The sequence below is a fragment of the Aspergillus homomorphus genome (assembly GCF_003184865.1).
Source record: "Aspergillus homomorphus CBS 101889 unplaced genomic scaffold BO97scaffold_39, whole genome shotgun sequence".
Taxonomy (NCBI): domain Eukaryota; kingdom Fungi; phylum Ascomycota; class Eurotiomycetes; order Eurotiales; family Aspergillaceae; genus Aspergillus; species Aspergillus homomorphus.
The window spans coordinates 35,836-59,295 of record NW_020291925.1 but is presented as its reverse complement, the minus strand read 5'-3'; the positions used below and the strand labels follow the sequence as shown (position 1 = coordinate 59,295).

Here is a 23,460-nt window from a genome sequence, read left to right as displayed (position 1 = left end):
TCCTGGCTCAACCCGGGACAGCCCAGTCGATGAATCCTAGTAAGTCTCCTTACCAACCCGTCATGCTAACAGCTGGTGTAGGATTTCTGTGGGATCGAGGCAACTCTCCAGCAAGCGCTCCTCGGAGTCTGGTGGAAGAGTGTCTCCTGGGGGATTTACTAATGTGCTGAAAAGCAGGTTAGTCTATAACACCTCCGTTCTGAGCAAAGCCTAGAATCGTGGGCCGGCCCAGTAAGCGACAGAGCTTGTGAGTATCGCTGACTCGCCATCAAAGAAACATACTGACAGCATCGCAGGCTGGCTAAAAACAAAGACACTACACTAGCCCACTCCGCAGGCACGTTCCCATAAGGGAAATGCTCTGGTAAGTATCCAATCTTGCGATGAGAAGGGGTTTTGCTGATTGTCTTTATAGTGCTGTCCCTCCCTCCCTCCCCTCTTCCCTCCTCCCCTTCTCTCTCGATAACTCCAACCCAGCAACTTCTTCTCTCTCTCCATCATACAATGATTCTCTGGGTATCCTCTTGTCAGAACAGAGTCGTCGACTCCCACGATTCTTTGCCTGGCACCGTGGGCAGGTCCAGTAGGTGACAGAGCTTGTAAGTGCCACTACCTCGCTATAGCTGAACAATCCTAACGCTCCTTCCAGGCTGGCTAAAAACACCTGCCTACATCGCCGACTATACTCTGCAATGACACTGCTACGTGATTCTCACTGTTGAAGTCCGCGCGAGTCATGCTCACCACATGATAGCTCGCTATCGACACAACACAACAACAACTCAGCAACCACCAAAGTAAGCGCCTGTGGTCAGCCCAGTAAGCGACAGAGCCTGTAAGTATCAAGTACCTTGCTCAAGAGGAGACAGGAACAAGACTGACTCTGCCTTTAGGCTGGCTAAAACAAGAATCAGCCACGGTGCGCTGAATCTTATGGTGTTTGCTTCGAGATGATCAGCAAGAGGCTTTTCCTCCTCAAACCTCCTGCCAATGAATCCTAGTCATGGTAGAAGAGGTCGACTGGGAATTGAGACACGATGTATCCGACATCTTGTATTTCCTTTGTCTTGGACTCTACCATTATCCTTTTCTTTTGTCCTGCATCCTGGTCAAGGGTTTTGGAGAGTTTCCCTGGTTTGTACCCGAAGGGGAAATAGCTAATGCACATGAATCTCTCTAAATCCGGTCGTGCATTGTTGTAGCCATACAGTGACTATAGGCATGAGAACGTGCATAAGCAATCAGCCCTTCAGTATTTTTAACCTTTTCTGTCTAAAGTGCCTGAAAGTACCTAGCATGTAGCAAACTTCTACGAAGACGCTGCGACCTCGTTCTTACGGTCTGATTTGAATTCAGATGACGATGTCGGTGTGCTTAGGCTAATGGGTCAGCCGGCTGGCTGGGTTGCAGCAGCTGCCTGATGATGTCGGGACTACTGCACACTGCAGCGCGCAGACCAAGACAATAAGCTCGGCCCCACAGCCACAAATGCCACTGGTGTTTGCTGTACGCTCCACACTAAGCGATTAACACTGCCGGTATGCATGGTCCGCCACACCGCATCCTATTCCTCTTTCACTCAAGGGAATTGACGACTAGACTTCGTGGTAGAAGCGATCACGCGGCGAGTATACTAACTACTGCTTCAACTGTAAAGTACATTTCTTTTCCATTCGGAATAATCGTCTAAAGTGGTGGTTGTGACTGGGAAGATATGTACAAAGTTATTCGTCTATGACATCGTGCTTAATAAGATTTATCCACCGCCGTAGTCGAGGCAGGAAAGACTAGTGCAGAACTCAGAAGCTTACTGGTGCACGGTATACACTGAGAGATTGTGGGATCGGCTTTAAGCTCTTGTATCATTATGTGACAATGTCATTTACAACGCTCAACAAGTCTAATATATGTAGGAACCCGGCTAATCACACAATAACTGAAAATGCACCGAGGAATTTGGAGCAACATCCAACGCCCGAGATGCTCAAGAAGTAAGATAGCTAAATGACTGCTCAAGTAGATGAGACGCAAAAGGGCTTCTATCCAGCGTATGGATCACGTAGATGAGAGGCTCGCCCTTAAAAAGGGAAGCGTGAGAAAGAAAGTGACAAATTCTATGAAATCGAGAAGTGGAGGAAAAATGGTTGTTCACTCGGACACATCTTCGTCCTTGCCGGGAAAGACAATCTCTCGCTTTACGACGGCACGGATATTGCTTACGAACACGAAGAGCCACATGCCTACAATGCAGATGGACATGGCGGACCCGACACCCTTGACGCCGGGACTATCAAAAGATTTGCCCAGGGTGATGGTCGCTAGCGTAAAGCCTGTGTTCGGGAAAACCATGGCCCACCAGTTGAGGTGGAAAGCTGTAGGTGGAAGGCGGATCGTGGCGATGACGGCAATGCTGAAAAACCAGAGGCTGAGGGCCCACAGAAAGGCGCCCGTCGCGATGGCAAGGAGCTGAAGTATATGTGCGTCTTGGAAGGGGTGCTGGTTCTGAAGGACTTCTAAATCCTTAGGGAGACCGTTGGTCATGCCGATTAGGGCAAGCGCTGTGAATGCCGGGGGCCCAACGCAGATGAACATCCCTGGTCTGTGTTCCCGGGACGGAAGGCCTGTCTCCATGAGCCGTCCGATGTAGTGCGCGTACATGAGAAAACTGATGGAAAAGCCAAGGCCTTGGAAGGTAGTGCCTGCCACGATCATAGGAATAGCAGCGCGCGGGGGTTGCTGTTCAGCGATCACCGAGGCGATGGTGCCGCTGAGCATAATAGGGAAAGCGGGGAGGATCCACGAGGGCATCATTGTCTGAAGAGGATAATGATGGGCTGTGAAAACGAAGGAATATTGGACGACGGCTGTGGTCAGTGTGAAGGCACAATAGAGCCAGAAGAGGACCTCGAGGGCATAGATGAATGCAGGCTGTGTAGTGTCGCCGAAGTAGCGGTAGAGACCAGTGATTATAGTTGCGATGGAAAGCCAGAAAGTGGGAAAGAAAAGACCCTCCCGGTCATGCCGGAGCGAGTCAAGAAAGTTGCCGTGGAAGATGAAACGAGTGGCCATGAGGCTGCCCAGCAGCGCAAAGAAAGCCAGGTTGATGATATAGACTGCAAGTCCAATCTCTTTCAATCCGGGGAAGGAGTAGGGTTGGCTGACAAGCAAGAGGGCCAGGCCGCCGGTGCTCATCGTCAAAGTGTACCAGGCCCAGGTGAAATGACGCAAACGGTCCCGAAGAGACACATGGTTAGAGCTAGAGTATTTGGACGTTTTCAGCTCATGATGATATGTTGTCAGGTCCGAGCAGGATGTGCCGGGGGGCGGGTATTGCTCGAGCATACTGTATATTGGGGAGAGAAAGAGGAAGAATGACGACTGTATCAATGGATCTCTAATGGAGATGAAGCAAATTATATCAGTAGAGAACGAGTGACAAGGAGTTATATGGCTGCATTCAGGCCCAAGTGAAGGTCCGCGATGAGACTAACACAGCCAGATCGAATAAGTCAATAAATCCAATGAGTATGGACCACAGAGACAGTATAGAAGCGCAGCAGCACAGATATAGCATCAGCCTGCATCAGCCCCTATCCATTGGGGCTTTGATAGGGCCCCACGACTCTGGGTTTCTGCTAGCGCTCTAGCTACTATCGTTCGAAGATATGGAGCATACAGTGTCGCCAAGTGTCTGATCTTTGGACCACAGAGTACGGCAGAATAGGAGACAGTTGGTCTAGGCGCTGACGATTGCAGATCAACAATGGGGCCATGGTTAAAGCCGCGACGAATTAGGGCAACGAGGATATGTGAACATCTTGCGAGGAGGGAGAAAGTCGACCGCCAAGGTCGAAGTCCTGGTCCACAGTCTAGGCATCATTGAAGGTAGCTGACTGCCGAGGAAAGTGATGGAATCAAGATTTGCCTCATTTTGGGTCTCGGCTTTGGTCAGTCAACCTGAAGACCGCCTAATGCTGTAACAGTGGGTCACAGTTACAGAGACAACGTCAATCGCTAATCTTTCGATCTAATCCCGACACATGAAAGTGGTACGCCGTCTCCGTTCTCGCCTACGGGTGGCGCACGTCACAGCGTGGTGTGATTGTTGCAGCAGAAACACTGACACTGAGTCGGATAATGTGATATGTGATCAGGCAAAGACGAAGCGTTTAGGAGAGAAACCCGTCTATGTCTCGGGTCCGTCCAGAGTCCTAAAATTGAGGCAAACGCGTTGTGAGGAAAAAGCTGTAAGTGATGGAAATGTTCCGACCACGATGGGATGACGCCCAAGTGTTGCGAACCAGCGTCTGCTCATTGAGCGATTTGCATCATTGCCAATCGGGGGGCGCTGATAAGCGTCCCGTATCTGTCCGAAAGCGAGGAATATCGGCAGAGCCAAGGTAAGTCAATGACAATCGTCGTGGCTCGGCCCAGGGACAAGGTTCTTGAGGACCGGCCGGGATGTGATAGATCGCCGCTTGGCAGGTGGGTTCGAGTCAGGGAATCCGACCACCAGCCGTGAGGAGCAGGCAGAAAGAAGGGTTCAACGTGGATAAGATGAATGGCGATGATTGCACCCAAAGATAGAGGAAACTTGAGCCAAGGAGAAGATCGACAGCGCATCGTCAACGGGAGGCCCGCCGCCAAGCTTCACAGTGGCTGTGGCGGAAGATTGAGAGAGGGGAACGATAAGAAGAGCCAGGAATAGGGGAGGGGGTTCATCATTGAGTTTATTGGTTTCATGGTCGGATCGCCCGAGATTGTGGGATAAGTGCTGAGGTGCTGAGTGTGTCTGTGGGTGGTGAGTGGAGAACTAAAGTTAGAGAGAGTAGTTGGTTGGAGAGTGAAGAGAGAAAGAGAAGGGGAAGAGCGGAAACTCTTGGAAAGGAGGAGAGGGAAACCTCAGGCTTGGCATTCATCGCCATTCTACGACTTATTCTCTCGCCAAGCATGGCTCAGCTTCTTTTCAATTTGATCGTCTATCGCTTGAAGCGCGTTTCATCCTTCCTGACGCAATCCTTCTCCAAGCAATTCTGCAGCCTGACAATCCAAGCAACAGCACTCACATCTGCAGCAAGTAGCCCCGTCCTGTCGCCCTTTTCTTCACGGAATCGTGGTCTGCAGCGAAGGCGACGAGAAACTGGCAACACGTCTCAGCGGGGAAGGTCAGACGAATGTCCAGCGCATGCAGACTACAGGTCATATCACATAGAATGCTCTGGAATGAATCTCATTCATAAATGGAACAAACGGATATCCATGCTAATCATGCACGGCACACTTCAATCAAATTTCAGTACGCAAGCAGCGGGAACAGAGACTGTCTCTAATTATATCTCACGCCAGCCAGAAAACGGGAGAAAACTCAATTAGGTTCATTCAAATCTTCAGAAAAAAAAGTATATGCGATAATCGTTCGGGCAGATACGGACGCCGGGTTATGCAGCTCATGAAATCTCTTGTGCAATCTCCTGCAATAAAAGGAAATGAACAGTTCATATGCATGGCCAGGAACAGATCGGAAGACAAACACGGAACGAGGCATCAAAAACGTTTACGGATGGGATTGGTCGCAGCGTACTGAACACAAAATCACACCATCATCCGGTATACGAGATCTGAGGCGAGCTCCGTCGTAGTATCGAGCAGTGCCCGCAGACCCTGAGCTGAAGGCTTATGGGATTTGGCTGACGGTGAACCCAGATCGCTATCGACTGGCGGACAGTATGTGGCCAGATCCCGCACTTTGCACGCCGCATAGTGCACAACCAGCTTCCGCAGCTCGTTGTCCCGCAATTGGGTGGCGGAGGTCGGAGTAATCGGCTCCAGACGGGTGGTCTTGGTGTACGTATAGTGCAGCAGGTCAAGGACTTTGAGAGCTTTGATGCTCGTTAGAGCATGATGCTCTTCATCGTCGTCCATTGTCTCAGGGAAGCCCAGATACAGCAAATCTCGGTGCAGTTTGCGGAGACATAGCTGAGCCAGTGCCGGGATCAGGTACCGAGTTGCAAAGACATAGAGCTTGGCATGGAAGACTAAGTACGGCAGCTCATAAGGCGAGCGGGAGGAGATGACGCTTGGAGGCCTGGTGCTGAGACAGGAGCGCGGATCAATGTAGTCAATGGCGGCGAACTCGTCCCATAAGCTGGTCCCCTTTTCATGTAGACGAGAGTACTGCTGCTTGGCGAAGGAGGTGTCAATCATCGGCCCAGTCAGTCTCCTGCCACCCCGGTCGTGTTCCAGGTGCTTCTCTTCCTTCGGTGCTTGCGATGTGCTTTTCGCACCACCGCTGTCTGCGTCGTTGGTTTCAGCTTCTGCTGGGGGAGCGACTGTCGTTTGCTCCCAACTCTCCGTGTGCGAAGCTGGCTCCGCAGCACTTGGTGCCTCCACTGGGGCGGACTCTTGACCCCAGTGTTCCGACACTGCCCTGGTTTCCGCAGTTGCGTTGGCGACGTCCTCCTCGGGCTTTGGGTTCTCAGGGGGTGGGGTGGACGGAGGCGTCAACTTAGAGGACGGCTGCTCTTGGCCAGAAGCACCCTTTTTCTTGTTTTTATTCGTCTTGTTCTTCTTGCCCTGCTTTCCCTTGATTGCCTCGTCATCCGCCGCATCCCAGGCATCTTCGTCACCCTTTTCATCAACGGCAAGGGTCGTCGCAGGCTGCTCACTGGGCTTCTCTAACCCTGGTCGCAGTTCTTGTTCGAAATTTGCAGGCTCCTCATCTGGCGCGATTGCGCATTCCCAATCATCATCATCCCTACCAGAACCAGCATACATGCCCTCGCTGGGCCGGTCGTGGGTCTCCCTCGAAGATGTTCTGGGGGGCGTCGGCGCACGCGGTGGTATAGTTCTCACTGGACTCGTCGGAGAGTCTTTGGAAAAGACCCCGCGAAACGGATTACTCACGCGCTGGTTATCGCGATCCTCCTCACGCGACCCTGGGGGAGGTACCCGATAATCCCCAGTGTAGGCATATTCGCAGAAGGCAACAAAAGTCTCGACGTCCTCGTCCTCAAGGACAGCGATGTGATGCTTGGACTCCCGGGTCTCACCACTATTCATAAGATGGTCAAGCGGTTGGGAGACATGACGGGCAAGACCAGCCTGGATGGTAAGCTTGGTGTGATTGGGACCGACCAAGAAGGTGAATGGCGGTGAATGGACGATGCTGTAGCCATCAGTGGCCGTCCTGTCGGGGTTGGCATGAAGTAGTAGATGTGAAGGTAGGAGAAACGACTGCCCGCTGCTAGGGTGAATGGCTTACCTGCTAAAATCTTTATCTGCCTCCATCGACGATGACTCCAATTGTGGACTGATAGTCGTCTGCCCTACTAGCAAAGCACACTTGAGGTAGGATGGGAGAGAAAAGAAAAAGGAGGGGACGGGAATTGGGAGGAAGCCACGCAGTTCAACTAAAATACTGCGGATCCGTCCATGCTACACCCTGATCATGACTCTTTCATATACTCTGCATCGGGGCTCGCCTTGACTTGGTAGCCTGCACACTACCGACTGCAACAGGAACCCCTCTCTTTTCTGGGCAATTTCCTTAGCTCCCCTCCACCGAAAGAAGCTACAAGCGCAAGAGGCAAGTTGAACTGGGTCAAAAGAGCGATAGTCTGGCTACGTGGGCAATCATGACGGGGGGTGGTGAAAGAGAGAGTGGATTGACCGCCAGCGTTTTCGCGACGGTCGTCTTATCGCGCGAGCCACAAGGCAAGAGCGCTGCTAGACGTTTCGGAGGGATCGCCCTGGTCATCCGAGCTCTGATCAGTCTTGCTGTCTTTCTGTCTGCCCTCAACTTTGGTCGAAAGGGGGGTGAGGATCTGTAAGTTTCCTGCATGGACTGCAGAAGGCACAGGGTGGGGGAAATGTGCTCTTTTCATCTGGCCTGTCGTCTTCGAGTTCACTCCTCCGTCGAGGATCAATCAAAAGGTATTGCACCCTTCCTGCATACTCTCACGCGAGACAAGGACTTGAGAAAACCAACCAGAGCATAGTTGGAGGGGCTGGCGAGGGATGATGAGTTGTTGCCCGAAGGATCGTTCAATCCCAGCCTCTCTTTTCGTCTTAGACACCCAACGGCGGTCAACCCACACTGGTCGGGGTTTAGTGGCTGCAGGGGTCCTCATTTCGTCCTCGTTGGTTGTATGCTGAAAAACTATCCTTATGAACTCTAGTTCCAACGTCGAATGGGCTGCCATTCGTATTTGTTCTCCTTCCGTCTGGAAGAATTGTATACTAGAAGGCGGGTTCTCGTGTCGCTGAGATTATCTAAGGTAGTCGTGCTGCTGCCCTAACCCGTGACTCGGGACTGAAATACCAATCGAATCCATCTTGCATGAAAATCAATTCGACACAGAGTAGATGAGAACAACGCTGAGATGTTCAAACCGGGGTTCCATAATATGACCCTGGAGTGACAGCTTCATGACTCACCCGATCATAGTCACATTGACCGCGACAACACTTGTCTGCATCTTCGTCGCAGTCCAATGCACAAGCACAATAAGGAGAGGAGTGATATCATTGATTCCCATCGAGACCGTCTATATCTAATTTATCATAAGCCAAGAAATAACAGTCATATATATAGAAGATAGTATACATAAAGCGATCATTCCCCGAGATCAGTTCAATCAATGCACAAGGCGAATCTCGGTCGTCCCCGGTTCCCACTCCCTCAGGCCCTCTCCAACACTATACCAAAACCGCAACTTGACACACTCCGTGCGCGCCTTCTCGATTTCCCCACTGTCGAACGCCTCCTCCAAAGCCCGCACACACCCGGCGACCCGCTGCTCATTCTCCCGCTTCAACTCCCGGATCGTCTCCTCGGCCGCCTCATCCGCCCCGACTTCTTCAATCGTCTCCTGCACCTCCATCACCTCCATCAGCGTCTGCGGGTCCAGCGCGTGCTTCGTCGCCCCGTCCTCCGCCGTGACGTCGATTCCGTGCATCTCGTGGAGGAGGTACTGCGCGCGCTGCAGCGGGTCCAGCAGCGTGCGGTAGGCCTCGTTGATCCGCGCCGACAGCGCCTCCGCTTGCTGCTTCTGCGGGCCCGACGGGTACTTGTCTGGGTGGATGCGGGACTGCCATTGAAGAAATTCGCGGCGCAGGTCCGCGACCGGGATCGAGAATGGGGAGTGCGGTGGTGGGCCCGCCGGGAGCGTGTTGCGGAAGATCGTGTAGTGGTTCGTGATGTCGGGGGTTTCTGGGGTGGAAGATGATGAGGAGGATGTAGAAGATGAGAGGCAGGAGGTGGTGGTGGTGAGCGAGCGAGTGGTGCTAGTAAGGCTTTCCTTATTGGGTTGTCGTAGTGGCGAAGGTAATGGCGTTGACGAGAGTCGGAGATGGCATCTGGGATATGATGTAGTTGTGCTGAAAGAGCGCGGAGACAGGGTTCGCAAGCTCTTCTGGGGAAGTCCGGCAGGGTACAGCCGTGTGGCTAGGCGCGGTACCGCCATGACTGTGGACAGAGAGACAAAAAGGGTATGTGAAGATGAGTTGAGATGTTGAAGCTTCTGTCTTGGCTGGAATTCTTGATTGATAATAGATGGAGGGTCCGATTTTGCCGAAGGATTGAACGGGCGGTGAGATAGGATCGGAGATTGCGCCTCACCGCCTGCTGTCTTCGATTGCTGCTCAATTGACATCATCACCAGCACTTCTACATTGCATGGTACTGTACATAGCATTGTAATTAAACGTTATGTGGTTGCCTATAGTACACTCAGGCTCATTCAATCCCCCAGAGCTTTACTGTCCGGTCATGGCCACAACTGGCAATCCACTGCGCATCCGCACTGATGTCAGTGCTGAGCACGTTGCCGGAATGTCCACTGAGGCTCTTCACCAATGACCAGTCATCCGCACTGAAGATGTTGACGTTCTTGTCGAAACCACTGCTCACAAAGAACGTTCCCGACTTCCTAGGCTGTATGGGGGCCGGTGACTCGCCATCCATCTCCATGCGACCCTCTGACGAGGGTAGGATGGACGTTGCTTCGGCGCCCTTATACCATCGCAAGTCGGAAACGACGCTCTTATGGGCGCCAATTCCACCGGTGTTGCGCACTTGCCGCAAATCCCAGCATTTGATCCATCCGTCTCCAGACCCGGACAACACCCGGTAGCCGTCCACACCCCAGTCCAGACCATAGATCTCCCGGATGTGGCCCTCCAGGATCATCACAGTCCGGCCTGTTCGTAGATCCCAAATACGTCCGATACTGTCCAGACCTCCGCTCGCCATGAGCGAACCATCGTTGTTGAATGCAACTGCGTACACTTCCCGCGAATGACCTTCCTGCAGTAACAATTCTGTTGTCGTTTCCACATCCCATAGCCGCCAGGTAGTATCGTAGGAGGCGGATGCTACATATCGGCCAGACGGATGGAATTCCGTCCGACAGACACGACCACTGTGGCCGGAGAGCGTCGCCAGCGGCTGCTCCTTGTCCAGTGCCCACAAGCACACGTTGCCCTCGCCACCACCTGAGACCAGGTTCACAGTCGATTCCGATGCGGTAGAAGTCGCACCCGGGAACCAAGACAACCCGCCCACCCGGTCCGTATGTCCCTTGACCGAGAACTTCTCCTCCAGGTTGGGTACTGTCAACAACTTGATACCTCCTCCCCAGTTTCCGGTGGCGATCATCTGCCCATCGGGGGAGAAGCGACAAATGCTGACAGGCCGGTCGCCTGCGATCTGGGAGCCATAGAGGTCGAACTTGTTTAACTTTTCTTTGATCGCTTTGCGGTGTTTGATATGTGTTCGGAGAGGGATAGTCGATTCTTCACGCAGCCGGGCGACACGGGCCTTTGCGCGCGGAAGGGAGAACCGCGCGATCTCTTTCCGCGTTTTGAGAAGCTCCTCGGAGCCCTCTGTATAAAACTCTTCCTGTTGCTCAGCCTCCTCCTCGTCTTCTTCAGCCTCCGTTGTCCCCTCCCGCATCTCCACATCGCCCTCGGCCGCGGCTGCAGCCTGCTGTCGCTCCGCAAGATCGGTCAACAACTCGCGCAAGCGGTCTCTGCGATCCACGGGACCTTCCCCAAAGAGCGTAATCGGTTCGCCTAGTTCTCGAAGCCGTGCGCGCACTCGAGTGTCATCAGTGGGAACCGCCATCGCCGCAGCTCTCCTCTTGCGCTCGAACTGGGACAGGATAGCAGAGGCTCTTTCCGGCGGGATGCCCGCCGCCGCGGAGGGAAGGTCATAATTTCGGTCAACGGCTATGTGCACGAACTCAGACGTCAGTAAGTAGTCATGGGTGATACAATGGTATTCGAGAAGGTTGGTATTAAACATACGCAAATTTGCCAGGTCAATGCCCATGTCCATGTCCTGTCGGAGAGATCGATGTCAGTCAATGCGCAGTAAAGAGATTATAATCATCTTGTATCCTGAGGACAGCCAATATAGCATATATCATTCTAAAAAGTCCAAAGGCTGGAAAGATGAGAGTTCCATACCTGCGCCTCCTCCACGTACGCCTGTCGCGACGGGTGCATCATGATGGGCGACGAGATGAGGGGATCCGCCAAGAAGTGTCCACTCGAGTGGTCGGGGCACGCAAAGGAAGAATTGTGCTTGAACTTGGTGTTTGAAGCTAGCAGTCTTACTTCTACCAGCTTTGAGTGCAGGGTCAAAGTATAATAAATTCGAGCAAGTGAAGAGTGAGGGAGAGACGGAAGTCGGAGAGGGACTGAAATGGCGGCATGTTCGTTTTGCAGAAGGCGGCAAGCAACGCAACCCAGTCAATAATCTCTATCACTGCTCAATTAAGTCGCGCAACAACTTCTCCGATCCTTTAATTTCCACTTGCACTTCATTAGTTGTCCCTTCACATGCATTCAAAGAGTGTATCCTGCATAGATCGACCCCAGAGCCCGCCGTGATATCATCTCTTATGCCTCTCGTCCATATCTACTACTATTCTGCTCTTCCTCCGCCATCAACTACTATACCAGGGTAGAGTTGCGCTCGCGTTGTTGAACAACCGCCCTCAATATATCAGACCTTATTGGGCCATACATCTCTCTTCTGTGATACCGGAGCAGGAGTATCACTGGCCAACAAAATCGATCAGTCTCTCAAACATGCTTCTCATCTCTCTTTGCTCACCATCGTGAGGCGGTCGATGACGAGAGCGGGCGGTCACCGCAACTGCCGGATTTTGGCCCGAAATTTCCATCGGTTCTTCTTCTCTTCCCATTGATCTCTCCCACTTCGACTCTGTCTTTTGTCGAGTCAGCCGGAGTTTGGAAACGACTACCTTTGTCTCCCCCCTCCACTCCTTTTGCGCGCCTCGCCCACGTTTGATCTCTGTTGGTCGTCGCCGACCGCTCGACTTCCTGTAACTGCTGGCCCAGACAGGATAGAAAGTCTCCGGTTACGATCCGGGATCTCTCTGCTGATGATCGCGTTGGCCTCTTCCAGTAGAGCCTGCAGTTCGGCCTGCAGAAGCCTACACATCGTCGCCCGTGAGAGCCTTTTGGGCTCCTTCGCTACGCCAAAGAAATCGTCCGCTTATCGGTTGACCTCCCAATCTTCCTTCTATCTGCCGGCCCCCTCACGATCTCCGTCGTCTGCCGATTATCGCCGAGCTTTCCATACAACTGCGCCGCTTTCCTCACAATCCGCCACACCCCGAATTTCTTACCGCGTCGCTGCTTCATCCTCTGGCAAGGGCCGTCGCTTTCATCCGGCTAAGAACTCGTACGATTTCAATCCCGAACTTCACGAAGCTATCGGCGTTGCAACAGACACTCAAGATCCTGCACTTCGGAGGAAAAGAAGACCCGACAGCGGAGAGGATGCGTTTTTCGTCAGCAAGGTCGGCCATGGAGACTCCGGAGCCATAGCGTTCGCTGTAGCTGACGGAGTCGGTGGCTGGGCAGAGTCCCGCGTCGATCCGGCCGATTTTTCCCACGCACTTTGTGGTTACATGGCGCAATCGGCCCTTGCTTGGGACTCACCAGCGGAGCAATTGCGCTCGAAACATCTTCTTCAAGTCGGATACGATCAGGTGGTTGCAGACAAGTCGGTGCCGGCTGGTGGCAGCACTGCATCCGTCGGCGTTGGATTGGAAGATGGACGGGTTGAGTTGGCGAACCTGGGCGATTCCGGCTCGGTCCTTCTTCGACTCGCAGCTGTGCACCACTACTCGGTGCCGCAAACCCACGGGTTTAATACGCCCTACCAACTCAGCATCATTCCTCCGCGGATGCGCGCCCAGGCGTCAATTTTTGGCGGTGGTTTCCTAGAAGACTTCCCCCGCGACGCGGCCGTCACCAATCTCCAGATGCAGCACGGAGACATTCTCGTGTTAGCCACCGACGGCGTGTTCGACAACCTCAACAACCAAGATATCCTCAAACTGGTTTCCAGCCGCATGGTGCTTACGGGTGCCTGGACTTCCACACCCGAGGCCGGAATCCTGCCCTCAGCGGATCTGCAGCAGCTCACCGGTCCTGATGGCCTGGCGCCACTTCTTCCCGCATCATCTCCATCCTCCTCTTCCTCCTCCTCGGATACCGCATCCTCGTCCAGTAAATCCACCACCTCCTCGAAAACCCGCGACCAAGTCTACACCCTTCAATCCTTGCTAGCAGCCACCATCGCCGGCGAAGCCAAGCTCGCCAGCATGGACGTGCGTCGCGACGGGCCCTTCGCCAAAGAAGCCCAACGTTATTACCCCGGGGATTGGTACCGCGGCGGCAAGGTCGACGACATCTCCGTCGTGGTCGTCGTCGCCGTGGAAGAGGGATACACCGGCCCTTCTTCTTCTGCTTCACCAGCCAACTAGTACCTTCACCTCCACCTACTACTTCCAACCCCGTTCTTATGATGGATTCACCCACCCCGCCGACGTTCGGTTGTCTGCACCACATAAACACATTCTATATATACGGATAGAAAACAGTTACCCAGCCCTAATAATCTTCTCGCTTCGCCTTGCATTATTGGTTTGGGTTATTTGGGTTATTTTGGGCCCCGCGTGCGCGCCGGGATACATACCTACATACCTATCTACCTACTTACCTACTTACCTACGGAGTATACACTTCCTCTTTGTCCATCACTATTCCCGTGGTATTCTGTGTTCATATAAAACTTTCATATCTATACCCCACCAACGCGCATCGACCCCTTCTTCGTCCCACATGACCAAAGATACAGTGGTCGAGGTCGCATCTTTCCATTGTTCATTTTTTCTTATCTCTTGGGTCGGACCTACTTTCCGGAGAATCTTGTATATCGCCTATGGATATAACGACGGGTCGAAGGAAGGAAGGACAGGTGGAATTCCCTCTCGTCCTTTCCCAAACGAGATTTCCAATGGAACAAACTAGAGGCATCATCTCCCCTGCTCAGTGTATCATCATTGCACACTTAACAACTTTCCCATAAGAAAATCAAATCCAACTTGAATTGGGATTCGGGATTTAGATAACAAGAACGGGATCCACGCGCGCGTAATCTCCAAGGGAAAGACAGACTACCAAACCATCGCACATCGAACCTGAAACCCCTAGGTAAAACTAGCTATGAGCGGCAAAAGGCAAAAAAGAATAATCCCTCATAATTACAAATACTGAGCATTAATGAATACCGGAGATTGTAGAACAATCTCGTCGAGAACGAATGTAACGCAGAGAAAGAGGAAAGAAAAATAAGTGACATGAAACCCATCAAAGACAGAAGAATAAACCAACAGACAGTCCACTACTAGGGTATCGCGTGGATGTTGGAATCAGTCTCTGGATCATGGGGGAGAGAAATAAGCTGTCAAGTTTAAGTAGGTAGGCGGGATCATAGTCACCTGCGCTATACTAACAAAGCTTTCCCAAGTGATTGCTCCCATGCACTTTACATTGAGTGGACTTAAGGATACGGTGCCTGGGACGCTGGAAGCAATTTCTCAGGGTCAGGATTATCTTCCGGGACATCTTATCGAACCAACGCACACCGAGGATTCGATATTATTGGAGTCATCCTCCGAGAGGACGTAAGATGAGATTTTGACGGCGAAGAAAATTTACAGAAAGCCAGGAGCGAAGATGAACATCAAGTATTCATGAGAGCAAGAGAGTGTTGCACGTTCAACGGCTGTTTTTCAATTCGCTGTCAATTTTCCGACTCTCTTCGGGCATTCGAATTCCAAAACAAGAAAATGGTAGAGTGGACGATGAGCAACAGAGAGGATGTGAAGAGTAAGCGGTGACGACAGTGCCCAAATGCTAAATAGTAGGGAGAGGTGTTGCACGAATGAAACAGGGCGGCCAGAAAAGCTGTTGCGAAAGCAATGAAATGGTAAACAAGAGGAACCAGCAGATAAAGACATTCCTTTTGCTCTTTAAGCAGCTGCCTCCGCAGGCTTCTCCTCTGTCTTCACTGCCTCTTCAGCCGGCTTTTCTTCGGCTGTCTTCTCCTCTTCCTTCTCTGCCGGTGTCTCTTCAGCTTTCAAGGTGGGCTTCTCAACCTCTTCCTTGACCGGCTCAGGGGCATCCAACTTCTCCCCTGCATCGGCGTCGGTCATCGGCTCATCCTGAGGCTCAGCAGTATTCGTCTTGCCCTCCTTGGGTTCCTCCTCCTTCTCGTTTTCAGTATCAGCCTTGGCAGGAGTTTCCACGCTGCTCTCTTTGTTAACGCCATTCGCCTTGGGCTTGTCCTCCTTGTCCTTGGGCTCGGAGGGACCGGCGGTGTCAGCATCAAGCACGTTCTTCCACTTGGACAAGATGTTGATCGCACGTTGCCGGAACTGGAATTCCTCGTCCCGAGGGATAGAACTGAGCTTCACAATCATCTTCAACACCTTATTGATCTTGGTCGCACGGATGATAGACACTTCCAGATCGGTGTGCTTCTCCAATTTGTTGAAGTAGCCCGACATAGTCGTCATTTCCTCCTCTGCTGGGGGGAGTTCGCGAGAGATGAAGCCCTTTTGAAGCTTGTGGCGGATGAAGAGAACTAAGTGGTGTGAGTATTTTCTTCGCCGACAAACATCCTGCGATCATTGGGAACTCACTCTCTTTTTCTTTCTTTTCCTTTAGTTCTTCCTGGTTGACCTTCTTCTCAGGTTCCTTGGAAGCGGGACGGGAGTCCTCATCCTCGTCACTTGCGGCGGCCTTGCTAGCCTTCTTGGTGCTGGCAGTTTGCTTGGCCTTGCTAGAAGCAGGAGCTTTCTTTCCAGTCTCAGCGGTCGGGGTCTTGGGCGTCGTCAACTTCAATTTGGTGGTGGTCTTCGGGGTCTTTGCGGGCTGTAAACCAGCGCGATGCGCGATCGTTAGTTTTTATTGTATCCCGCGCGCGACGCGCAAACGGGGAACGACCCTAACTCACCTTCTCGTCACCCGTGACATCAGCTTCAGCATCCTTCTTCCGCTTCTTGGAGCTCTTCGGCTTGTGTTCCTCCTCGTCAACGTCCTCCATCTCGACATCGTCATCGTCAACGACGTCCATGCTCTTGCGCTTATTCTTCTTTGCTTCTCTGGCAGCTTTGGCGGCTGCCTTCGCAGCTGCCTGGGCTTCCTTCTCTTCTGTTTCTTGCTCGAGCGCACGCTGGTGGTCGGCCAGTAGCTCCTTGAAGTACTGAAGATCGTGGCCTTCCGCACCAACAGCAAAGGCGGACAGCAACAACTTGGACTTGCCCTTCTCCGATACTTCCTTGCAGGTGGAGGGATCGAGAGGGGTGAGATCTGTGTTGGGAACCCAGGCGCTAAAACGGCGTTAGACAGATCACAATGGAGGGAGCACAATCGTAAGGCAGAAATGCCAAGTGTTACTCACAACTCGTTGGTTTCGAAGAACATGACCGGGAAGGTTCGCTCGTGCGCGCGCTTGCCGCCATCAGCGTAGTCCTCTCTATAGCTCCCATCTTCACGTTGGGCGGTCACGGGACGCGTTTCCAGCAAGGTCTGAGGGAGCATCTCTTCATCACAGATGATGGATGGCCATGGCGGGTAACTCCTCAGACGCGCGAGGAAATAATCACCAGGTTTCGCGTCGAGATGCGTGACGCGAACTTGCGACTTCTTTCTGCTCAATGAACCTCCGGTGGATTTGCGCCTCGAAGAGGATGATTTCTTGGCCGAGGCGGGTGTTCCGTTGGCCTCCGATACTGGGGCGGCTTCGAGCTCTGCAGGGGCGGCTGCGCCATCGGCGGGTTCCTTCGCGTCGACGGGCTCGGAGGGCGTGGTGGGCTTCTCAGCTTCAGTTGTCTCCTTCTTTTCCTCAGGAGCAGATGCTGGCTCTACAGGTCGTGGATAGCAGGTATTAGCAGGCTTTCACATACAAAAGGGCTAGGTCTGGCTGGAGATCCCTTGTGGAGAGCCAAGCCGACGCGACGTAGAATCAGCCGGATATTTACCTGATGCGTTCTCACCCGAGCCATTGGCCTCCTTCTCTTCCTTCTCCTTAGTCTGTTCTGGCGCCGAGTCCGCAGGAGCGGGCTGTGCCTCAACAGGAGCGCGCTCAACGGTCTCAGCAGCGTCGGGTGCGGGCGCAGCGGCAGCAGGAGAGTCCTCAGCCATGATTGCGCTAGGGATCAGGTGACGATTCAAAGGATAAGCTAAGATCAGAAGAGAATGGAGATAAAGGAAACCTTCTGGTGATGGGAAGGGATGGGGTGGTAAAGGGGGGTGGTGGATGTCGATGTGGGTTTTGGTTGGGGGAGGGGGAAGAGTGAGAGAGAGAGAGAGAGTTGAGTTGAGTTGAGTTGAGTGAGCGAGAAGTGGTGGAGAAGGTCGCGACGCCGGGAGGCGGGAAGTCGAACAACGCGTTGCACTTCTTGGGGGGAAAAGGGAAAGCGACACACTGTTAAAACCGCAAATGACGCAAACACTTCAACAGCCACAACTCCCTCTAGAGTCGAAATTAACCACAACAGACAGTCGCTCTAGTTCGGATTTGAATCAGATAGATTATTTCTGGATGAGCAGGCTTTCCCCGGATCGGTTTCTGCAATTGCTAGGCTCCTCGTAGTGGACAAGCCGTGCGGGAAAGTCACTAGGTTCTTCCCAATGTCGCAGCACGGCTTTGGAAGATAGATGGATGTAGATGAAGCTATCGCGTTTGAAGAAGGTAGTAGTTGGTGATGGTGAAAAGATGGTCGTGCCAGTTTATTTCTGCCGGTCGACTGTGACGCGAGCACAAACACCCCAGCGACACGAGGCGATCTGCCAGCTGCTTGGAAACCGCAGTTGCTGCTGCTATGCTGCTGCTGCTGCTGCTGCTGCTGCTGCTGCTGCTGCTGTTGCTGTTGCTGCACCACCAACAGCGCAACAACGACAACACGCGCGGAGGATCGCGGTCTGATTTAGGTGATGATGATTCCTCAGCTGTGGTTTGATACACAGCCAACAGCTTGCTCTGACCCTACCTGTTTCCGGTAGATAGTCGATGGGAACGGATGGAGACGGAATAGCTGAATAGCTGGTGGTGGCAGGGAACTCCCCTGGTCTGACCACAACTGTGAGATATTGTCTCTCTGAATCAATCAAGAGGACTATATTGCTCGACCAGTGCAAAAGTCTGGTCAAAGAGTTTAGAACGGGATGCAGAAGCAATAGGGGCGTTACGGACTGACCTGGTGGCACCGTGGGCGAGCCAAGAGCGACTGAACGCGAGGGTCGTGAGGATGTCGAGCAACACCGAGAAACCCCGCGGTCGCAAGGATCTGCAAAGGTGAAGAGCAGGGGATTCCGCTGGTGCTTGCGCAACAACGGTAGAAGCCTTATTGATATTAACCAAGAATATATTCTAGAGGATGAATGGAATGGTAGAGAACAAGAAAAGAAGTGGTGGGGTTGGTGGTGGCAGAGAGGGAGAATGGAGTAATGGTCGAGAACAAGAACAACTCGCCCTTCTTCCCAGACCATACAAACTGTGCTTCTCTCCCTACTTTATCATTCACCTGCCCTCGCTTTCCTCTCTTCACCACACAGTACTGTTTTTCCTACATCGCTTCCCAGAATGGTCTCGATAACCTTCACTGGGTCATCCTGCGACTCTCACAAGATTGCAGACACGAAGCGACCCGTGCCCCGCTCGCTCTTTGATCTCCATCGCGCCATTATATACTTCACCCGGTCGAGAACTGCTGAACCAGCGCAGCAAAACAATGTGCGTTGAACCATAAACCATGCCTATTTCAAATACAGATTCATACCACTGCAAAAGATCGAACATCGAAAACCAGTAGGGATACTTGCATTATTTTCTAAGGAAGCCTTGTATATACTTTCTAGGGAGCCTGCATCAATAATAGTGATAATGATGGTCGTAAAAATACGGCCATATAGAAGATTCGAGAAGCATATGAGAGTAGCAGGAAGTCATCGAGGTCATGGTGAGAAGGGGGGTTCATAGACATTAATGTTGCAAATGCAAGGGTATCATCGAGCTCCAGGACAGACAAAGTGAGAGATCGGGAGGCTTCCCGACCGTTGTCGCATTAAGGGAGAGAGGTATGTTCAGGAACGCCATCATCAACCCAGCCAGCTACTTCTTCAAGACCGTCCGTGTTGTTTGAGGCTGGCTTATGGATCCGAACCACCCAGAGGAAATAATCTTCCAAGGGTAGCAGGTTCAAAAGGATTCCGTTGAATCTCCATCCCAGAGCACATACCGTTGCACCGGCAATGGCGTCCAAAATGAAGTGGTTTGCGGTGGCGACGATAGCAACGAGGATCGCAAAAGGATAAGCAAACCCCAGGGCGAGACAGCCCAACCGTCGCCAGGATGGAAGCTGCAGCTTCAAAGGGCCAATGGCCAGGCGAGTACGGCGTCGGTGATGTGGCGGCAGCGGGATGGTCATGATGGTGAGGCCAATCATGAGAGAGTAGCCAAAGTGCAAAGATGGCATGGCAGCTAGAACCCAGTCAGTGACATTGCTCGAATACCTCCCAGAAATTCCTCAAGTCTCTACAACTTACCATACTGGTTGCAGAAGCGATTTTCGGTCCAGACGCTGCCCGCACCGTTGACTCCGTGCACGGTATCGACAAACCCGTAGCTGCGACCCAAGGCTGCATCGGGGCCCTTTGCATCCTTATCACTCAGCAGACGTGGTGGCATACAGGGCCACAATGTGAAAACCACAAAGGCAAGCAGATTGCACACGGCAAGAGTTCGACGCCGAGCTTGGTACAGATGGGACCCGGCAGGCGAACCGCTTGCAAGCCCGCGCGGTTTTCCCGGTTGCGCCTCGTCGAATCGGTTCTTCGTGATGGTAAAATAGTAGAGCCAGACAAGAAAGGCGATGGTTCCAGGGATATGAATGAACGAATAGATCCAATTGGTCCAGGTCATGAGAGTGGGATGGCGGAGAAAGAATTTCTGGATTGGGACCTCCCAGAAAATTCCCAGCGCCTCCTCGATCTGTATCAATCGCAGCGCATGTTTGCGTGCCACATCGACCGTATCATCTTTGAGAGTGACAGCGGTGAATGCGCGACCTAATTGATATGTCTATACGGAGCACGTCAGTCTTGGGTCCGCACACACGCACGGTACAAGCCAGGGGATCAATTGCGCGAGTCTCAAGCAAGAATCAAATTTCAAACATACCCAGTACACAAGCGCCCAGTACCAGCACTCAACAAGGAAGGGGAACTTGCGGAGCAAGCGACTGAGTAACCGATCGTGGAAAACAGTGGTGTCCGGGGACGTGACTTCGAATGTCGATGTGAAAACCCCAATCTGTCTCTTGCGCCAACCGGTTTGGCCGATTTGCTGAAGCGACGAAGAAGATAAAGACCGGCGATTCAGTAAGGTATCCTTGGCAGTTGGAGTGGAAACACCAGACTCGATTGCACCGGGGGAGGAACCGCGCGACACGACGTTGGAAATGCGACGAGGTCTTCGGGGAGGGAACGTTCCTGTACTTCGGTTGATCCAAGTGCCTCCGAAGAGTAGGACGATGACCGTCAGAGGTTCTAGGATGGCCCCTACGCCCATAGTGAACGAAGTCGGAAAAGGAATGCGCTGGTCAGCCTAGTGGTGGAGGACGGACCAAGGACCAGGGACCAAGGAAGTAATAAGACTAAAAATTTATAGGCGAGGCCACTGGGGGATGCGGAGGGCAGAAGCGAGTGTCGTAACTGAGATGAGAGGCTGTGGCAGAATAAGCGACTGCAAAGAGGAAGTTAAGATGAGAGTCAAACGACTAGCATTGTAGATTCAAATCTTGATGGAGGAAGGGAGGGAAGCGAGATTGGAAAGGAAGGGAATAAGGAAATTGGGGAAAGATGTCACACTACCTGCTGGATGAGCCCTCGATTATGTATGGAGGAAGAGAAGGATGTATGGGATAAGTGGGAGGTTGTATGTACCTAACTTCCACTTACGTATCCTAGGCACCTGCTCTTGATTCAGGGCAAGTCCATACTCTTAATATAAAAAAAGGTAAGAGCTTTTTGAACTTGACGATAAGTATCTAGTACTTGGATCCAGCCAAGTAAGATGTGGGGAGGTGTGGGAACCACGCGAGGTGAAAGAACTGCTCACCACCAAACAAGAGAGAGGCCTAACCGGCGGCCATTCATTATTGGGAATCGGGGCCTTTAGTTTGCATTATGTCGTGACAATTAACACATGCTGGAGTCAGGGAAGGTCAACAACCAAGGAAAACGAGTGTAGTAGCGGTGGTATCGGAGCAACCGGAAGCCGGAAACTAAATCGACCTTGCTTGGCACGGTGGGCATGAATGGGTATGTTGCTACTACTTCCCATTACGCACTCGTTCATTCCGGGTTAGAATTGGTTAGAAAGAGAATGGAGAAGATTTCACTTGGCTTCTTATTGATTGACCTTCAAGCTTCGTTCCTTCTTCCTTGTCTGACTGCAAAACTGACAACGATTCCTAGAAAACCGATCAGATTTGGGTATATGGCAGGTTATCATGGCCAACACACAACCTCAGCGGTGAAAGGATACCTTTTCCCAACTATGTCATGGAATGGATGTATGGTCTGGTCATGGTCCGGTCAGCCCTAAGACATTCCCAAATCGTCCTGGTTGGAAGATCACCTTGGGTTCCAGTTGGTATCCTCGGTATGATGCCGGTATTGACTAGTAATCCAAGGGACCCACGGTGAAAAGTGGAAAAAAAAGCGATGGTTGGAGGAACCCGCGTGACGGGATCCTGCAGCTTTTCCTCCCCAAACATGGTAAGACGTCACATGGACTACATTATGATCATTACTGTTATTCCTGGATCAATAAGCTGGTGTGGCTTGTGGCTTTGTTTCCATCTAGACTGTCTATACCTGTTATATGGGTGAAATCGACGGTAGTCGTGGATAGAGGTTCACAGTCATCGACCCAGAAGCCAGAGAGGCCTTTGCGCCGATCAATGAACATCAGCCCCGGATCTTTCAGCCTTGTCCAGCCTTGTCTTGCCTGCTAGCAAATACATGCCCAGATACAAGTACAGTGAGACAGAACATTCGAATTCGCTGGGTGACCGATTCGGCACATTTTCAAAGCCACTCATAAGTACTGTACATACATACCTTGCTTGTAAATCTCTGAAGCAGTCGTCCACCTGCCTGTTACACATTAACCCCTCTTCGCGAGTACGAGAAATCAGCAAAGCGTCTGCATAAATTTCAGATCGGCTAACAACTGGTGCCACTTTGTTCGCCTCCGAGCGCCAACCCAAGCCAAGCCGCTCACACCCACGAAATCTTCCAGCATCTCTGCCGTTCTAACAAGCCTCTCCGCCAATTGTTTAGCTGCTTTCCCAATCAATGCGAAACGAGGAAGGATAACGCTTTCGAAATATGTGTATAAGGTCCAATGCAGCAAGGGAAGTCCGTGCGACTCCTCTGCGCTGTCGGCACCGGAACTCAGCTGGTCCGCTTCAGATTCCGCTGAGACCGAGCTCCGTGCAGGCTCAGCGCCTCACGCAGACTAGACGGGCTCTGGGTTTCCCTGGTTCCATCCTCAAAGTTAATCACAAATCCACTCCGGTGTTGGCTCATCAGATTACTGATTACTGATCTTGTCTCCAAAACCGGCTTTTCTCCAAGGTTCAGACCCTAACTAACGGCCTTACTGACAAACACCGAGTCACCGACAGACTAACTGCTCTGGGACCCGCCCTGAGGATCAAAGGGTGCCTGCCAAGTACAACTATCAACAACAGGAGAAACAAGCTTGTTTTTCTTTTCGTGAGATAACTTGGGGTAACTCAGACCAGGTTCCAATATGGATAACCAGACATGTGCTACTTATCATTGGATATAAGTATAAGCATTTTCTCCCCTCAAGGGGTCGGGCTTTATCCTCTTAATATGACGTCATGATAATGTTTGCAGTCCTTATTTAAACAATCCCCACCCGATTGCACAAGCAATACCTCAACACCCTTATCTAACTGTTACATTCTCCTAACCTACTTAGTAAATCACCCCAGAGTTGCTCCAAGTCTAGGACAATCGACTGACAGGACCAGA

General features: G+C 52.1%; 7 protein-coding genes across 7 annotated transcripts; 1 reads left to right on the top strand and 6 right to left on the bottom strand.

Moving 5' to 3' along the window:
• Positions 1–1,837: 1,837 nt before the first annotated feature.
• Positions 1,838–3,691, bottom strand: BO97DRAFT_170615 (tellurite-resistance/dicarboxylate transporter family protein). Its single transcript, XM_025690300.1, has one exon. The coding sequence runs from the start codon at positions 3,340–3,342 to the stop codon at positions 2,149–2,151; it is 1,194 nt and encodes a 397-aa protein (XP_025548404.1). The 5' UTR covers positions 3,343–3,691; the 3' UTR covers positions 1,838–2,148.
• Positions 3,692–5,475: 1,784 nt separating this feature from the next.
• Positions 5,476–7,287, bottom strand: BO97DRAFT_445546 (uncharacterized protein; the record flags this gene model as incomplete). The annotated part of the gene is made up of 2 exons (XM_025698558.1): positions 5,476–7,165; positions 7,262–7,287. The coding sequence occupies 2 exons, from the start codon at positions 7,285–7,287 to the stop codon at positions 5,593–5,595; spliced, it is 1,599 nt and encodes a 532-aa protein (XP_025548403.1). The 3' UTR covers positions 5,476–5,592.
• A 1,313-nt stretch (positions 7,288–8,600) lies between these two features.
• On the bottom strand, positions 8,601–9,527 carry BO97DRAFT_407786 (J-type chaperone JAC1). The gene has a single exon (XM_025695708.1). It carries the CDS (start codon positions 9,462–9,464, stop codon positions 8,637–8,639), a length of 828 nt encoding a protein of 275 aa, XP_025548402.1. The 5' UTR covers positions 9,465–9,527; the 3' UTR covers positions 8,601–8,636.
• Positions 9,528–9,714: 187 nt separating this feature from the next.
• Positions 9,715–11,652, bottom strand: BO97DRAFT_480078 (putative pre-mRNA splicing factor). The gene is made up of 3 exons (XM_025700730.1): positions 11,470–11,652; positions 11,308–11,341; positions 9,715–11,229 (listed from the first exon to the last, which is right to left on the bottom strand). The coding sequence occupies exons 1-3, from the start codon at positions 11,509–11,511 to the stop codon at positions 9,737–9,739; spliced, it is 1,569 nt and encodes a 522-aa protein (XP_025548401.1). The 5' UTR covers positions 11,512–11,652; the 3' UTR covers positions 9,715–9,736.
• Positions 11,653–12,096: 444 nt separating this feature from the next.
• On the top strand, positions 12,097–13,805 carry ppmA (type 2C protein phosphatase PTC7; the record flags this gene model as incomplete). Its single annotated transcript, XM_025697208.1, has 2 exons — positions 12,097–12,125; positions 12,437–13,805. The coding sequence occupies 2 exons, from the start codon at positions 12,097–12,099 to the stop codon at positions 13,803–13,805; spliced, it is 1,398 nt and encodes a 465-aa protein (XP_025548400.1).
• Positions 13,806–15,356: 1,551 nt separating this feature from the next.
• BO97DRAFT_352218 (PWWP domain protein) lies at positions 15,357–17,532 on the bottom strand (the record flags this gene model as incomplete). The annotated part of the gene is made up of 5 exons (XM_025692017.1): positions 15,357–15,970; positions 16,029–16,260; positions 16,343–16,718; positions 16,790–17,252; positions 17,370–17,532. The coding sequence occupies 5 exons, from the start codon at positions 17,530–17,532 to the stop codon at positions 15,357–15,359; spliced, it is 1,848 nt and encodes a 615-aa protein (XP_025548399.1).
• Positions 17,533–19,454: 1,922 nt separating this feature from the next.
• On the bottom strand, positions 19,455–20,959 carry BO97DRAFT_427515 (phosphatase PAP2 family protein; the record flags this gene model as incomplete). The annotated part of the gene is made up of 3 exons (XM_025697207.1): positions 19,455–19,870; positions 19,936–20,470; positions 20,570–20,959. 3 exons carry the CDS (start codon positions 20,957–20,959, stop codon positions 19,455–19,457), a joined length of 1,341 nt encoding a protein of 446 aa, XP_025548398.1.
• Between the last annotated feature and the right edge of the window lie 2,501 nt (positions 20,960–23,460).